The sequence below is a fragment of the Desmodus rotundus genome, chromosome 12, assembly GCF_022682495.2.
Source record: "Desmodus rotundus isolate HL8 chromosome 12, HLdesRot8A.1, whole genome shotgun sequence".
In the NCBI taxonomy this organism is placed as follows: domain Eukaryota; kingdom Metazoa; phylum Chordata; class Mammalia; order Chiroptera; family Phyllostomidae; genus Desmodus; species Desmodus rotundus.
The window spans coordinates 33,875,215-33,892,554 of record NC_071398.1 but is presented as its reverse complement, the minus strand read 5'-3'; the positions used below and the strand labels follow the sequence as shown (position 1 = coordinate 33,892,554).

The following is a 17,340-nucleotide window of genomic DNA, read 5'->3' as shown; positions in this document are numbered from 1 at the left end:
ACTTCCCCCCAGCCCAGCCATCCCCGCTTCCCACCCTTGATCCTACCCCGCTTTGGTTTTGTCCACGTGTCCTGTATACATGTTCCTGAAAACATTCTCCCTTTTCCCCTCATTATCCCCTCCCCTCTAGTTACTGTCAGTTTGTTCTTAATTTCAATGTATCTGGTTATATTTTGCTTCCTTGTTTGTTTTGTTGATCTAGTTCTGGTCTCAAACACAGACTAGACACCTGAGAAAAGTGGTAAGTTTTAGTTTCAAGACTTGTGCATTCAATAACACTTCACATAATTTATCTTCTTCCTTTCTGATATCTGTGTGCTTTCTCAAGCCTTGGGGGCTGCTGAAACATCAGTGTCAGTGGTTAGATTCCCTACTTTTCAAGGGTATGGAGGGAAAGTAACAGGAATGAGAATAATTGGATGCTGACACTAAACGACAAATACTTTCAAGTTGACTTGTGCCTTTTTCAGCAGACTGGCAGTTCTCATTTGCTTGGATTGAGTCATTAGCACTTCCTAAGGTCTAGATAGAGGTGAAGTCGTGGAGGAGCCTGCTCTGAAACTCATCTAATGTAGAAACTTCATACACTAAAACAAAAAACTGACCATAGATATTTGAGTGTTTCATCCGATCTGACTCCCGCCCATATCCTCTTCATTGCCTTATTTCTCCACTCCCCAGTTCACCATGCCTCTTAGTCACCCTCAGAGCCACAGAAAGGTAGGAGGTGTGGCCAAAGAGGGTGAAAATCAGTTACTGGAGACTTTACTGTGCTTCCCCTTTTACTCTCAGATGCTGCCAGGATCTCTGAAGAGGGAAGACACCAGAAAACAGGTAAAAAACTATTTTGTTCTCTTTTGCATTCAGCAAGCAAGTATAGAGCAGCTATTGTGTGTCAGGCAAATTATTGTGTGTCAGGGCCAGTAGTATAGTGAGAACCCCCACCCTCTCTTGCTGTGTTATTGCAGGTTGTAGAGCTCTGTGTTTGAACATCTCTTGATTGGGCTTGGTGAGTCTTCTGAGAATAAGATGGGTGACTAGATGCTCAAGAGGGAAGCATAAACTCAAGGAGGCTAGCTCTGAGGTCCTGAATGGTGTGGCCTTGTCCTTAGTCTTTTGCCTAATGCCTACTGTCCCTAGGCTCCACGTTCCACCAAGCCTCAGCAGCCTTTCAGTTCCAGGTCTGGAGCCCATTTCTTTTGCCCCAGAGACTTTCTGGAGCTCCTTCGGGTAAGCACACAGCCCCTCTGCCACTCATCCTGGAAAGCCAGTTCTCAATGAGGGTATGATTGCTGGCAGCTGAGGGTGCAATGGCCCAGCTATGGGAAGCTGGTCTTTGCCTCAGGGCATGGAATTTGGCCCTTGCCACAGATCTTGTAGAAACTAAAAGGGTATCCAAAGTGCATCTCTCAAAACACTGACACTGCAACACTGCCAACATTTTCCTGGAAAACAAAGTAGTTCCCATGGTGAAAGAAGTGTGCTCTAATAACCGTGCTGGGGGATGCATGACACACCTGCAGTAAAGAACCCTATTTTACTTTTTAAATATCAGCTTCTCTCACATGGATCTGACCTTGACATTTTTGTGTGTAACACTGTTAGCACTTGCAGAGCTGGTGTCAGCTCTGCCTGGAGAGACTGCCCCAGTTCCAACCCCCACCCCTACCCCTGCTTCGGCCAGGCCTGCACAGCCACTAAGCCTGGGGACAGACCCCTGCCTGCTTTCGGCAAGCAGCTTAGCTTTCCCCATACCAGGTACTGGATACTCAACAGCCTTTGGGAGAAGCCACATAGCCAGTGGCTGGACAGGGGGAATCAATGTGTGGGAAATGTTGGCTGGGTGAGTGTGAAGGGCAAGATCGGTGCTGAGAACGGAGATACACTCTGTGGACACACCCTGCCTGGCTCCCCAGGGACTGGCCATGCAAATTGGTACTTAAATGTAACTTTATGTAAATGTCTTTGTAAAAGTACAGTAAGGTGGCAGGTCAGTTCACTGCAGGGGGTGGGGAAAGAGAGAGAGAGAGAAAGAGAGAGGCAACAGTTGCACATGGCAGCCCTTGGACTCTCTCCAGTCCACAGACAAGTTTTGTTTGACCAACACCATGCTTGTTTGTTTGTTTTTTTTTTAAAGCAGGGCATTTCAAGTGGCAATCTGGCTTCTTCTCTTAAAACAGTGGAAGATCAAGCAGTGATGAGCCTACATTCATTCCCACTTGGCAACAATTAGCTAGAACTGAGAGAGTCATCCCCTAGGCTGTGATAGTCATCATACAAGGCATGACCCATGATTTTGTCCCCACCTGGTTGATTTATGTTTCCTACCCAGCCCCTGGGGACATCTGAGAGGGACCACATTCTCCTAAGTCCTTTCAGACCCCTTTAAATGCTCTCCTGATATCACACTTAATTATTGGTTTTAAAGTTGTTTTTTTCCTGGCCTTTAAAATCAAGTTTTGGGCATGTCTCTTCCTATGTAAAACCCTTTACTAGTTGCCCCAAGGTGATCCCCAAGTTTCCCAGGGTCTGGCAATTTCAGTGCTGAGTCTCCTGGTGCTATTCAAAGCCTGAGAGCTGGTCAGGAAGTTTATACAATCATGGATGGATGGGTGGATGGAAGAAAGGAACAAATACTGGGAAGAGAGAGAGACTAGCTCAACAGGGTTCTTGGGCTGATGGGAGAAGCACAGCATAACCAAAGAAGGCCCTGTGTGCCTCCAGAAGCCCACATCCTACCATACGACCGGGCATGGGCTTCCAGGGATCAGGGACAAGGGGTTGGAGCTCAGTGGATGAGCAAGAAAAGCTGTCTGGAGGACGTAAGAGACCAGATATCTCAAAGACACACTCTTTCCACCCCAGGCCCCTGCCTAGACGCAACGCCATGCATCTCCTCAGCCCCTTGCTCCTGCTCCTCGGTAAGGACTGTGGCCCGGGGTGGTATTTGGGTTCTGGGGAGACTGTGGAGCTGCAGAAGGAGGAAAGATCTGGGGCAGAAAAGAGTAAATGTGGGGTAGGGTGGGACAGGCAGTGGACACATGTGTATATATGCTTTTCTCTTTGTTTCTTGCCCTCTTTGTGTCTCTCCCTCTCTCTTTAGAGGGGATTCTTTACTCCTTTGAAAGCTCTCCATGCCCCTCAATAATGCTTTCTGATAACTGTGGTGGGTTCCAGAACACTTGGCTTTCTCTGACTCACAAGATTGGAAGTTTGAACACCCGGAAACCTTCTACGCCTGGGAGGGGACCTGCATCTGGATTCCCTGCCGCTACACAATCCCGGGGAATGGAAAAGTCCTGGATAACCTGACTGTGTATCAGAATTATGAGTGGGACAGCATAACCAAGAATTTCAATGGGGCAATCCTCTATGAAGAGAAAAAGTTTGAGACATCCGCCTCTAAGGGAAGGGTACAATTCCTGGGAGACAACAAATCCAACTGCACCCTCCACATTCACCCTGTAAATGCCCAAGACAATGGTCATCTGGGGCTGAGGGTGACATCGGGGAATGACAAATGGATGGACAAGATAGTCCTCAACATCTCCAGTAAGGCCATGGGGGATGGGGTCCTCTGCCTCTGCATGGGCAAGGAGGGAAGTGGGAAACCCCCACTCCTGGGACAGGGGCCCCAAATGAGGTTGCCTGCAGAGGCCAGGCAGGGGGTGCCCGTGGGTGGCTCAGGCAGCACATACATGGGGCTGTGGCCAAATTGGAGCATGAGCACTTGTTCCTTCTTAAGTATCCCACCTGCCACTCAGCTTCTGCCTACTCTGTAATCTAGATTCCAGGTTACCCAATTTTTCAAAAGGAGATAAAACTCTAGATTTTGAAGTAAAATATTGCAATGTGTTAATGTTGGTGTTTAATTTTAAGTGGCTCTTCATGGCTAAATGACACACATGTAAGAGGTGGATCAAACACAGTTCTGGGGCCTGCACCCCAGGGCATGTGCTCACTCTGTTTCATAGCCTCTCGTAGGTGGGTGGTTCTAGGCAGCCCTATGTTTGGAGTGAGAGATGTAGCTTCAAACCCTGTAGTCTGAGGGTAGCCTGGCCCTGGGACAGCTGGGATTGGCTGCCCACAGTCCTGCTCTGCTAAAGGAACCCCCTAAAGCAATGCTGTTTGGGGTGAGACCATTAAACAATGCAGGCTTGTCATCAAAGCCAAGAAATGCATGTTGAACTAAACTGTTGAAATTGACTTAGGGGTGGCGGGGAGAGCAATCTTGAAAACATGTAGAAAGCAAATATTCGGCAGTGAAAATAAAGTAAGTACAAAATCTGAAATGTAATCCCTAAGGAGTTTCAGCCCTTGACCTTCCAGAGGGGTGCTTCAGCTGAGCAAAAGTGACTCACAGAAGAGGGTAGGTCTGGAGAGAGGTAGATAGACTGGGAAGGGGTTCCTGAGGAGTTATTTGGGGCATGGCATCTAAAGCCAGGTGTAAGAAGCTAGTATGCAGCAGTCCTCAGTCTCCCAGGCCACCAGCATGGTTCTTACTCTTTTGCAGAGACAGCTCCTCCACCTCGCATTGACCTCCCTCTAGAGATCCGGGAGCTCCAGGAGGCCACAGTGACATGCAAACTGGATTTTGCCTGCTTTGGGTACCAGATCAAATTGCAGTGGTCCCTGGAGGGGACACAACACAATCTTTCCTCTGTCCCTTCAAGTATCCTGACCACCAAGACTGTCTCTACCCAGAGCCAGCTCACATTCCAGCCAGTGTGGACCAACCATGGCAAGAAACTGACCTGTCAGCTCTGGAATGATAGTGCAGATGGGCTACTCTCTCAGGAAACAGTGCGGCTAGATGTGAAGCGTGAGTCTCTCCAATGCTCTTATGGGAAGGATGAGAGACTTGTCCTCTTCTCCCAACACCTCAGTGAGCACCCAGAGTAGCAGGAACCTCCACAGAAGGAAGCATAAGCAGTCTGTGGGCCCCTGAAGCTGGGGATGGTCCAGGCCTAGCTGGGTTCATTCCTCCACCATCCCTGTTGTCAGGAAACTGATTCGTTTCAGCATATGCTTTGGTCTAATAGAATAAAATATTTTAACCAATCCTCAAGCTATGAGGATTAATCACATGATTTGGGGATCATCTAGTTAGGTTTTATTGTTCTTTGGGGAGAGAGGGGAGGAATTTTTTATATCATTATTTTTGTCTCATTTATTCATTCAATAGATATTTCTTGCAAACCTACTAGGTGTCAGGTCTTATTATGGTTGCTGGGGAGACAGCGGTGAGCAAAATTCTTGCCCATGTGGAGATGCCATTGCAGTGGGAAAGCCAAGCAATAAGAGATCAATAACGAAATAGAAGATATAACAGTTGGTAGTGCTAACTGTATTAAGAAAAAAATAAAGCAGGGGTTGGACAGAGGGAGTAAGAGATGGAGACTTCTGTGAGGCAGGTGAACTTGAATTGAGACTTGAGTGAAGGGAGGGACTGAGGCAGGCAGATAATTTCAAGAATGTTCCAAGAAGAGGAAAGAGTGAGGACAAAGATTTGAAGTAGGAACTTGGTGTGTCTGTGACAAGCAAGGGGCAACAGACCCCCAGCACCATGTCTGAGGGGCCTAGTGTAGGATAGGATGGTTTAGAGGAACCACGGCACTTGAGCTTGTGGGCAACACTCAGGGTTTTGGATTTTATTCTAAGTGAGGACTCCACTGAATGGTTTCAAGCAAGGGAGGGGCAAGGTCTAATTGACAGTGTTAGGAATGCTTCTGGCTGCTGGTGGTGACCAGACCTTCCAGAACTGGGGGTGGGAAGAGCAGAAACGAGTGGGAGGTAGTGACAGTTGCCAGCCCATGCTGACAGGGGTAACAGTGAGTGGCTGCACACCGCATATGCTACATGCAGGCCACTGCTTTATCAGAAGAAAAGCCAGGCAACTTCTCACCACTTTACACCCTCTGAGAATTCTCTGTCCTCTCCCCCACTGTCCCTCTGCTCCACCAGACTCCCCAAAATTGCAGATCACGTTCAGTCCTGGAGAAGCCATTGTGAACAAGGGGAATTCTGTGAACATGACGAGTCCTGGAGAAGCCATTGTGAAAAAGGGGGATTCTGTGACCATGAAGTGCCAGATCATCAGCAGCAACCCACAGTACAAGACTATGTCCTGGTTCAAGGATGGAAACCATTTGAGTGAGCAGGAGACACTGCACAGGGAGCAGAAGACAGTCACACTAACTCTGTCCTCAGTGACCAAGCAGATGACTGGAAACTACCACTGTGAGGCCCAGAATGATATAGGCTCAACAAAGTTAGAAGTGACCCTCCAAGTGCACTGTGAGCCTCCTGGGAGCTGTGGAAGGGTAGGGAGTTAGGGGTGGGGGAACCAAGGCCATTGAGAGGTCAGCAGGAGAGGCCTCTGCTCACCTCCCGCACTTGCCTCTGCCCCTTTTTGCAGATGCTCCAGAACCTTCCACGGTTGAGTTCACAGTCTTACCAGCTAAGGAGGGAAGTAAAATAAGCCTGACTTGTACATCACAGGCCTATCCTCCTCCAATAAGTTATACCTGGTATCATAATAAGATTGAAATACCGACAACAAACAAGACCTTCCAGATCCCAAAGGTCCTCCTCAAGCATGCTGGGAATTATTCCTGCTTGGCAAAAAACAGTGTTGGTCCAGGAGAAATTGGCCAAGCAGCTGAGTTGGATGTCCAATGTGAGTAGTCACAGGGCATGTGGCTTCCAGAGGGAGACGCTGTGGAAGTAGGTACAGGAAGAAGGCAGATGAGTACAGGGGATTCCTGGGTCCTAGGATGGACAGCAAACAAAAGCCAGGGTCTCCTGACATGTAATCTTCTTGGGGCAGGTATTCTGCTGCTGTTCACAGTTGTATTCTCTGCACCAAAATAAGGCCTGACTGGTGGTAGGTGCTCATTAGATGTTTGTTGAATGAATAAGCCACATGATACCAGGGTCCCATGAGGGAAACAGAGACTTGGCATCACTAAGCAGTGGCTGAGTCCTAGAAGGGGTCCTGAAGTTTTCGAGGAGAAATGGGGCATTACTTCTCCATCGTCAGACCCTTTTTAACACAGTGAGTCTTGTCACTGAGTCAAGCCCAAGACAAAGACAATCCATAGTTGTCATCCTTGGACCCTGGAACATCAATGTCTGGGCCAAATATGCTGATGGGAACACACAAATCTGGAACATCTAGATAGGCCGATATATGATAGCAGCAGCAGCACCGATGTTTATTGAGTGTTTGCTATGCTGCTCTAAGGACATCATCTTCTTTTGTTCTGGCAACAACTCCATGAGGTTCAATACTCTTAGGACCCCGTTTGACAGATGAATAAACTGAGACTTGCAGCCCATGGTCACACAGCTCCAAGTGGTAGGGCCTGGAAGTTTGGTTCCAGAGCTGTACTTTTTATAATTATAATAATAATAATAATAATAATATTACCACTAATGCTGCAGCCACCTGGAAGTGTGCTCCAGACCCTTGCCAAGACCACAGACCATGCCACGTGTTCTCTGCCAGAGTTGTGCTCCTAGCCAATGCACCATCCTACCTCTACACAGCCAGGTCAAATGGGAAGGGCAGGGTTTCTGTCCTCATATGGATACAAGAGGGAAGCGTGAGCCTTCCTATGGTTAATTTAGGAAATGTGTGGGTGCAGGGGATAGGCAGAAGGAAAAGAGGAAGCAGAAAGAAACAGGTATTATGAACAGCTGACTTTTCCTCACCCATTTCTCTCATTTTCTCCCAGATTCCCCTAAAAATGTAACCATGGTGATTCAAAACCCCACACCAATTCGAGAAGGAGACAATGTGACCCTGTTTTGCAACTACACTTCCAGTAACCCCCGTGTTACCAGTTATGAATGGCAATCCCAAGGCTTCCGGAAAGAGATAATGCCTGGGGTGATGATGATTCAGAAAGTTCCCTGGAATGCCAGTCAATTCTCCTGTGCAGCCTGTAACCAGTGGTGTTCATGGGCTGTCCCTGTCAACCTACATGTCCAGTGTGAGTGACCCAGGCAGGGGCATCTGGGAGGTGGCAAGGTGGGATATGGGGCTTTAAGGGTGAGGAGCCTGGAGCCTCAACCAGAATCCTTGACCAGGGAATTAAGGGATGAGAGTCAGGCCTCAGCACCAAGGGGAGAGGAAGTCCTGGGGACAGGAAGAGGGAATGGGACCCAAGAGGTCAGACTGAGGCCCTTGCTCTCCAGATGCCCCCAGAGGTGTCAACGTTCTTCCGATCAGCCTTGGCTCTGAGATTCACTCTGGGCACCCAGTCCTCCTCCGATGTAACTTCTCAAGTAGCTACCCAACTGATGTCCTCTTCTTCTGGAAGAAAAATGGAATATTTCTGAAGGAAGGAAGAGATCTGAGCTTTAACCCCATCTCTCCAGAAGATACTGGAAATTACAACTGCTTGGTCAACAACTCCATAGGACAGAGCACGTCTGAGGCCTGGAAGCTCCAAGTGCTGTGTGAGTGGCTGGACCTGGAGGCTAAGAGCAGAGAAGGGCAGGTAACTGGCTACATGGATCCTGATTTCACTTCTCCTTACAGATGCACCTAGGAGGCTACGAGTGTCCATTAGCCCTGAAGACAGTGTGATGGAGGGGAAGAAGGCAGTCCTGACATGTGAGAGTGATGCCAACCCTCCCATCTCCCAGTACACCTGGTTTGACTGGAATAACCAAAACCTTCACCATGATGATCAGACACTGAGATTGGATCCTGTGAAGGTCCAGCACTCAGGCGCCTATTGGTGCCAGGGGGCCAACCGACTGGGCATGGACCAGTCACCCCCCAGAATCCTCACTGTCTACTGTAAGGCTCCTTCCCTCTTTTTCTCTGTCTTTGACCACTCCTGTGGCTTTTCTCCAAGGCTGTGCACCCCAGTCACCTACCCCTTCTTCCCTCTGCACCCCTTCCCTGTCCTGCCAGGCCAGGCCAGCCCAGCCTGTGTGCTCAAAGGCAACCCCTGCTGCACATAGCTCACCAGTCTTCCCTCCTTCCTTGCCCTTCCCGACTCTCTCCAGAAAGATTCCCTCTCAGACTGTTTCCACCTTCCAGACACCCTGAGTTCCGACTGGGTCCCTCCCTCTGTCACTCTCTGTAGCACCCCTGTTTTATCTTTTGAAACTTAAGTGGTCTTTTTTTTTTAAGTGGTCTTTTAAAAGACCGTACAAGTACATGGTAAAAGTTTACAACAGCACAAAAGAGCAAATAGTGCAAATACAGACACCTCTCCTTTCTTGCTCCCCAAGAACTCTACCCCTCCCTCTAAGCCTTCACTATTGGAAGGTGTTTACATCTCCTCAGAGAATTCTTTACATGTGCAACATGCATCTATACTCTATACATCTGTGTCTACATAACCCTTCACTACACAAATGGTGGCAGGGCTCACACTTTGTCCTGAACTTCCTTTTTTCCATGTAATAACACCACTTGGAGAGTATGTACAAAGGGTGTCTAAAGAGTCTGGAAGCATAGGGAAGATATTAATTTATTTGTTATACTTTTTCAGATTAATGATTGGTGCCATGGTTTTAAATTTAGAGGATCATTGCCTGCAAAGTTGGACACTAAAGGAAAATAGCCTGAGCACATGACTTTGAAATGTAATATATTATATAAAAACACGTTCCCTGGGTCTCCCACTTTGCAGACACCCTGGAAACTTCCCCCCCCCCAAGGCCTGTGCTATATTCTGGTGTATGGATGTTGCTTAACTCACTACCCAGTGCCCTCCTCAAGGTGTGTACACTTTCTTGCTCAGGGCACCCCTGCAAGGATAGTTGGAAGATAAACTCCTACACCAAATTGGGTCAAAGGACAATGGTTTGAAATTCTAATAGTATGGCCAAAGTGCCCTCTGAAGATGCTGTATACATTTATGAGGGTTACATGTTCTATGTGTACCCCTGCCTGTCACAAAGCAGGAGCTCTTCATGAAAAAGAGCAATCCTGCTAAAGGCAGGTCCAAAGGGCAGGGACTGGCTTCTCCCTCTTTGTCTGTATCCTATCCCCACTGGTGGAAGTCATGCAGGCAAAAGGACAGAGCTCTACAAAGAGAAATCGAGGATGCCCTCTAGGTGAACATCAGGGCAGAGTGGTCTGGTATCTGACTGAGACAGTGTCATCAATAGATGGTCCTCCTTTCTTCATCAGATAGTCCAGAGACCATCAGCAGGCAAGTGGCTCTGGGAATGGGGCTCTTCCTGGCCATCCTCCTCCTGCCACTCTTGGGGGTGAAGCTTCAGCGAAGGTGAGCTCCTCACACTGCCCTCCCCTCCTCCCCCTCCTCCTTCTTCTCCCCTTTCCCCTCCTCTCTCCCTCAGCCAGTTCCAGGGAGTAACTCCAGTTACTCTGTCCTGGAGAGCCCAGCTAGCCCATTCCACAAGGGCTTGTCCCCATTCCCTCGATCCTCACTGAGCAGGTCTTTATATCTTAGCTGGAAGAGGATTCAGAGCCAACAAGAGCTTCAGGAAAACTCCAGTGCACAGAGCTTCTTTGTGAGGAACAGAAAGGTAGGATGGAAGAAAGATAAAGTGCAGGGCAGACCTTGAAGTCAAGCAAAGAAACAAAGTGAAGCAGGAGGGGTGGTGGTGGGGGTTAGGGAATAAAGAGTACTGTGGAGAAGCCTGGGCTGTAAGCAGCCAGGGGAAGGGAACTATGGTGGGGAAAGGAGGGGTGAGAGCTGAAAACTTGCTTCCCTCACAGGTTAGAAGAGCCCCGCTCTCCGAAGGCCCCCACTCCCTGGGCTGCTACAACCCAGTGATGGAAGATTCCATCAGCTATGCTACTCTGCGCTTTCCTGTTGCTGAGGCTGACACACCAAGGATTGGGTATGGAAGGCCCCAGGAGGGTGACAGCTGCACCCTGGGAGGGCTGTGGGAGGAAAAGCCCATGTCTCATCTGTCATCTCCATGCTGAGCTCATGCCAGGCACCACTATACACCCAGAACAACCTGCTCCCTCAGTAAGTAATGGTCTCAGGAACGGGACTTTTCCTTCAAGCCAGCCAAAACTAAGCCCAGAATCAGTCTTTATCACCAAAATTAAGATTGTGATACATACATCCACCCACTCATTTGACACATTAGCTCCTACTGTGGGCATTAGGCATATACTTAAGGGGCTGAGAGGCTGGGGTGTTCTTAGGGTCTAGGAGAATTAAAAGGAGGAAAGTTCATGAGAAATGCTTCATTTGTGATAATCTATCTGCCCTCTCTTTCAGAGAGGCAGGAACCTCAGAGGTGCAGAGAACTTCCTTAAACAGGGACAACACGGTCACTTACTCTGTGGTGCAGAAGCATCAAGTGGTAAGAGGGCAGGGCTATGAGAAGTAGGAGAGTAGAAGAACTGGCCTCAGCTGTGACTCCAAGATGGGGAGACTTGGGAGGACTCAGTGGTGTCAAAGGCTGGGCAGTGGAGAGGTTGCTCAGGCACAGGGCAGGCACCTCCCAATCTGAGATGCCAATGGCTGCCAGTTTCTGGACAAGAGTACCCCTGCTTGGGCACTTGATCTCCCCGTGGAGTCAAGGAGAGAGTGGCAGAGAAAGAAGATGGTGGGAGGCTGGGGACCATGAAGCCAAGCTGACCATGATGTGGCTTTTTCAGGGCGACTATGAGAATGTGACTCCAGATGTTCCAGAAGACGAAGGGATACATTACTCGGAGCTGGTTCATTTGGGGCTTGGCGAGCGGCCTCTGAGTCAAGAAGGAGTGGAATATGTGACCCTCAAGCACTAATGGGTCAAACTGGCTGAGGTGGAGGTGCCCAGAGGCTGTAGGGGACAGGGTGGTCATGACCCATGCAGCCCCCACTGCTCAGCTGAGAAGTTACACAGCCTCTCCTTACACAGATACGTGATTAGTGCACTCCCAGTTAGTACAGAGAATTCTGGGCATGGCCCACAGGCAGTCTTTCTTTTTAACAGTGGTTACCCCAACCATCCAAAAGGGCAGGCCCTGTTTTTTCCCCTCACTTCCCTTCCCTCCCCTCCCAGGAACTCATCTAAACATATAGCCTGCACTGTACAAATCCCCCTGCCCTTTCCTAGCCATCTGCCACCACCCACCCCCTCCTAAATCCCACCCTCAGCTGGCTATATCCCTGCTAGGATCAGCTGGTCACTAGTTTTTCTTCTTTCACTCTCCATTCCCTTGACACTCCACTCCTGACCCACTCTGATAGTCCCGCTTGCTGATCTTATGCCTGATTTCTGCCTCTGGAGCAAAGTCCATGGAAAGGGACAGAAATTAGGTAGAAAGAGGCACTACCTGGCGCTGGTTTGTCCTCTGTTTGTCATGGAGGCATTCATGGAGAGGATCATGCAGCTGCAGCCCTATCTTCAGGGGTCTCATGGTCTGAGACATACACCAATGTGGACAAACATGTAACGAGCACAGAGCTGCACAATAAAAATGGCTCAGATATTACTTCAAAGAATCTGTGAACTATTTCCAGTCTGTAGAATCCGAGTAGGACAAGGACATGGGAAGGCATCACGAATGAGGCTCAGGCAGAAGGGATAGGAGTCAAGGTAATTTCATGATCAAGTCCTCAGATCGAAGAGTCTGTTTTCTTGTTGCAGAGTGTGCTTGATCTGTGTCTGAGTCTGCCTCTTCTACTTAATTAGCTGAGCAATTGTAGGCAAAGTTCACCAGCTTATCTGAGCCTCAGTTTCTTCTTCTGTAAAATGGAGACACGTGTTATGCAAATTCAAGAAAGGAAATGATGTATAACCTTACATTGCTGGAGTCTCATTATAAGAAGCCTTACACGACAGCCAAAAGTCCCCCAAACCAAATTCCCATCTTATTTGCATCACTTGAAGGATGTAAAAAGCGCAAACCAGTTCATTACTCAGCTGTTCTCAAAAGTATCCCCTCCAAGTCCTTCTACAATCCACAGCTGCCTTGATAAACCTCATAGCTTTTCTACCTTCCATGTCACTGCTCCCTCACCCCCAGCTCCCTGTTATGCTCACTAATTCCAACTTTCCAGTTAGGTCCTTCTAGCTTCCCCTTCACTTCTCAGGTTTGATCTCTCCCCACCCATTCTCCTGCTTCTGCCAGTGGGCGAAGGCCCATTCTCCTTAGGGTCTGGAATAGGTGGCTAATTCATCAGCAAGAAGAGGACCACAAAATTCCTGGTCTATGGCAGGTGCTTCAAAAGTGCCACCTTTCCTTCCCGCTCCCTTTTCCCATTTGCTCAATACTGAAAGCGCTCAAAGGTAAGAGGAGGTTCTGGTCATCCTTGGAGTTATGCAAGCGAAACACTGATTTCTTCAGCCCACTTTGTCCCCAGTGTGATTTCCTGTGGGCACCACCAGTTTTTCTGGAGCAAGAGGAGACTCCAAGAACTGTTTAAATGAGAAGGAAAGGGTTGGGGGTGGGGGTTCTGAATTGAAAATGAGGTCCAGTATCATTCAACCATTCATTCAGCAGACATTTCCTGAGCACGTGACAACACCTCCAGCACAGAGCCAGTTACTGGGGTACAAAAAAGATATGACAGCCCTGACCAGTGTGGCTCAGTTGGTTGGGTGTCATTCTGCAAAGTGAAAGGTCGCTGGTTTGATCCCAGGCACATGCCTGGGTTGCAGGTTTGGTCCCTGGTTGGGGCACTTACAAGAGGCAACCAATTGATGTTTCTCATATCGATATTTCTCTCCCTCTCTTTCTCCCTCCCTTCCCCTCTCTCTAAAAATAAATCTCAAAACAAAAAGATATGACATAGTCCTAATTTGGGGATCTCTGGGATGCCCAAAGGATTTTAGGGCAGGGTCCCCCTGAAGAGGCTGGAGTCAGGCCTGAGCCTGATGAGGCTTGGCTCAGGTTTCCTGGCAACCAGTGAGTACCTTTCCATCTTGTCTATGAGCCTTTCTGCTGATGTAAATCCACTTCATGATCAATTGATCAGGAAACATAGCTACCCTAAGGGCACTGCTGAGGTGTGCACAGCAGGTGGCCAGGAAGCTCAGAGGCTCAGAGACTCTAGACCATAGGCATCCCTCCACCCAGGCCCAGATCTCCCCGCCCTCCCAGGACCAGGACAAATGACTATTCTGCTCCCTGATTCACTACTAGGTGTGCAACAAGCAGTGGACAAAGCAGACAGAAATTTTGGCTCTCACTGACCAACATTCTAGTAGAGGAGCTAGCAAATCTGATGTCTTTAGTGAGTGCTCTGAATAAACAGAACACAAGATGAATACAGAGAAACTGGAGCAGGCCAGGGGCCTGTTTGGATGGAGGGATCAAGGAAGGCCCTCTGGGGAGGTGGCACTGGCCTGAGACCTGAACCACCAGGTGGGTGAGCCCAGAGCAGAGATCTCAAAGATGTGATATCTTTTGCTTTACACCCAGCTTTGCTCTTCTCCCAAACACTTGTTATAGGAGGTGAAATGGCACTGCTCTTGATTTTTCCCTTGGTTCTGTCAGTTTCTCAGTGTTTTCCAAAGAGAAAATCCTAAGCAACAGGTGACAAGTTCTACATTTCAAGAGAGGGGCTGAATAACATCCATGGGACTTGGAAGGGAGGCCACCAGGAATCAATTTAGTGACTAAGGTAGAAAAACAAAATTAGATAGCTTCTTTGGAGGGAGTTGTTGATATGCTGCCCCCATCTGAAGCCTGGTGAGAAGCATTCCCAGAAAACCACTCAAAGAAGTTTATTTACTTATTTAGGGTGACTTGGGATGTGGGAGGGGCACAGTAGCTTGGTGACCCTCACACACACCCAAGAAAACTGAAGTCCAGAGGATGTGTTATCAGCCTGAGGCAGCAGCTAGAGATAGAGATAGAGATAGATAGGGAGACAGCACACAGTCAGAGACAGAGACAGAAAACAACAGAGACAGCCTCTGGCCATTTTAAATCTCACTGAGGAGGTCTTCCTGGAAGGGCAAGGTGATCCCAACAGGAAGTAAATGGCCAAATTCCCTCCCAGAGGCTGAGAGAGGAAAGCTAAACAGACAGCTGGGGCACCCGCTGTGCCGGCCAAAGTCCCTTCAAGGGCCCAGGAGGAGTCTCCTTTGATGTTCATGCAGCCCAGAGAGGCAGGGTGGAGACCCCAACAGGGTTAGTCTTGTGCCACCAAATGAGACCTTGCTTGTCCCTTGTCTCTCCTCCTTCTCCTTCTGCTTACACTGGAAGGGTCAGAGACCAGTGTCATCAAGCCAGAGGGGAAAGGAGAGGGAGAGTGGAGGAGTGCTCTCCTGACAACAATGCCCACACCCGTGCATGTTGGGGCAATGAGGGCACAGGCTGCACTTCGGAATAGTTATTTCATTATCCCACATATGAATGACCAAATGGGGACAGTGTAGGCAACTGAAATGACCAGAGGCCAGCCCAGGAGCTCCTCCAGGACTAGAGAAAACTTTGTCCCAGGGCAGGTTTGAAGGTGGGGGGATAAAACTGTGTTTTGGTTGTATGTCACCAATCCTCCTCCTCCAAGGTGCTGGCTCTGTACTTTGCACTCTACCCAGGAAAAGCCTGCATTTCTGCCATCTCTCCTTCCTGTGTTCACATCATCCTGGACCCTTACCTCCTTCCATCTGGCCTCACCGCCAGCTGGAGATGCCCCATTAGCTGCTCACCCAGGCTGCTAGTGCCTTGTGCTAATGACCCTGTCACCTTCTTTCCCTTCCAGCCACTAAGTATCCCAGGCACCCTCCCTCAGCCCAGTAGGAGGACTCCTGAGTCTCAGAGACATCTGGCAGCACCAAGAGGTGAGTCTTTCTTTCTGTAGCTCTTCTCTATACCAACAATTATTTCTCATACTCCCAGATCCCCCTGCTTATGGTGCCTCTGAAGTCAGCTAAGGTCATTCCCTTGGGTTCTTTTTGCCTGTCCTTTGCTGCAACCTCCACTCTACCCAAACCCCAACTTCTTCTCTTGGCTGGGAGTTGCCACCAACCCTTCACTGCGGGACAGGTGGTCCACTGTGGGGGAGCAGCTCCTTCTCTTTCCAGAGAATTGGGGGGATGGATGAAAGCAGAACTCCAACTTCCATGACTAAGAAAAGCACATACTGTGGAACCCAACTCTGTTTTGAATTCTCTTTACCCCTTCTCTCCCCAGAGTCTCTGAAATCAAGCAGCCTTTGCTCTTCTAGTACCGGTATGCTTTTGTTCTATCTTCTGTTAATCCTCTATCACACTCTTCATTTTAAGAGGTGATACAGTGGAAAGAAAGCAGAGGACTGAGGGCTAGCAGCCTCACTTCTAATCCAGGCTTCCCTGCTACCTGGCTGCCACTTCCCTCTGTGGGCCTCCGTTTCCACATGGCTTCTACTACCCTAAGCAGTGCTGAAACCAGTTTGTGATTCCAAGAGGCCCCTCCTCAGGCCTGATCTCTGAGGGCAGGAAACAAGTGAGCACAGGAGCCCATTAGGCCACTGTGACCCATGGACCTGCCCCCACAGCTCTCCTTTGCCCTCTATGTGGCCGCGTTTGGGCTGGGCTTTCCACTCAATACCCTGGCCATCAGAGGCACCATGGCCCATGCCCGGCTCCACCTCACCCCCAGCCTTGTCTATGCCCTCTATCTGGGCTGCTCAGACCTCCTGCTGGTGGCCTCCCTTCCCCTGAAGGTGGTGGAGGCCCTGGCCACAGGAGCTTGGACTCTGCCAGCCCCGCTCTGTCCAGTTTTTGCCCTGGCTCACTTCATTCCACTCTATGCAGGTGGTGGCTTCCTGGCTGCCCTGAGTGTTGGCCGCTACCTAGGAGCTGCCTTCCCTTTGGGTTACCAAGCCACCCGGAGGCCCTGCTATTCCTGGGGTGTGTGTGTGTGGCCATATGGGCCCTTGTCCTCTGTCACCTGGGGCTGGTCTTTGGGTTGGAGGCTCCAGGAGGCTGGATGGACAATACCACCAGCTCCCTGGGCATCAACACACCAATCAATGGCTCTCCAGTCTGCCTGGAGGCCTGGGACCCAGCCTCAGTGGGCCCTGCTCACCTCAGCCTCTCTCTCTTGCTCTTCTTTCTGCCACTGACTATCACAGCCTTCTGCTATGTGGGCTGCCTTCGGGCACTGGCTGGCTCAGGACTGAGCCACAGACGGAAACTAAGAGCAGTCTGGGTGGCTGGCGGGGCTCTGCTCACACTGCTGCTCTGCTTGGGACCCTACAATGACTTCAATGTGGCTGGCTTCCTGTACCCCAACATGGGAGGCCACTGGCAGAAGTTGGGGCTCCTCACAGGTGCTTGGAGTGTGGTGCTCAACCCACTGGTGACAGGCTACTTGGGAGGTGGGTTTGGCCACAGGACATCATGTGTGGCAAGAATGAAAGGGAGTACAGCCCAGAAGTAGTAGCCCTGCTGGGGGGAAGGAACATG

General features: G+C 49.5%; 2 protein-coding genes across 6 annotated transcripts; both read left to right on the top strand.

Annotated features, from left to right (window-relative positions):
- The first annotated feature begins 710 nt into the window (after nucleotides 1–710).
- On the top strand, nucleotides 711–13,708 carry CD22 (CD22 molecule). 5 transcript variants are annotated; one of them, XM_045185616.2, is made up of 16 exons: nucleotides 722–834; nucleotides 969–1,009; nucleotides 1,141–1,230; nucleotides 2,866–2,921; nucleotides 3,178–3,552; nucleotides 4,514–4,822; nucleotides 5,965–6,297; nucleotides 6,419–6,679; nucleotides 7,740–7,997; nucleotides 8,203–8,466; nucleotides 8,549–8,812; nucleotides 10,160–10,256; nucleotides 10,443–10,518; nucleotides 10,712–10,836; nucleotides 11,229–11,313; nucleotides 11,612–13,708. In XM_045185616.2, the coding sequence occupies exons 4-16, from the start codon at nucleotides 2,888–2,890 to the stop codon at nucleotides 11,741–11,743; spliced, it is 2,613 nt and encodes an 870-aa protein (XP_045041551.2). In that variant the 5' UTR covers nucleotides 722–834; nucleotides 969–1,009; nucleotides 1,141–1,230; nucleotides 2,866–2,887; the 3' UTR covers nucleotides 11,744–13,708. The 5 variants fall into 5 exon arrangements, with proteins under 5 accessions (XP_045041553.2, XP_045041550.2, XP_024433486.2 ...); XM_045185618.2 differs by lacking the exon at nucleotides 969–1,009 and having other exon boundaries at nucleotides 711–834; nucleotides 11,237–11,313; XM_045185615.2 differs by lacking the exon at nucleotides 969–1,009 and having other exon boundaries at nucleotides 711–834.
- A 2,701-nt stretch (nucleotides 13,709–16,409) lies between these two features.
- On the top strand, nucleotides 16,410–17,339 carry FFAR1 (free fatty acid receptor 1). Its single transcript, XM_024577744.3, is given in 2 exon segments — nucleotides 16,410–16,784; nucleotides 16,787–17,339. Coding segments are annotated over 2 exon segments (903 nt in total). The 3' UTR covers nucleotides 17,315–17,339.
- The last annotated feature ends 1 nt before the right edge of the window (nucleotide 17,340 follows it).

Excerpts from the sequence above, each read along its gene's own strand:
- CD22 (XM_045185615.2), top strand. The coding sequence starts at position 2,888 with ATGCATCTCCTCAGCCCCTTGCTCCTGCTCCTCG. Across the intron at positions 6,298-6,418 it reads AGTGACCCTCCAAGTGCACT|ATGCTCCAGAACCTTCCACG; the intron begins GTGAGCCTCCTG and ends CCCTTTTTGCAG. Across the intron at positions 10,837-11,228 it reads GCTGACACACCAAGGATTGG|AGAGGCAGGAACCTCAGAGG; the intron begins GTATGGAAGGCC and ends CCTCTCTTTCAG.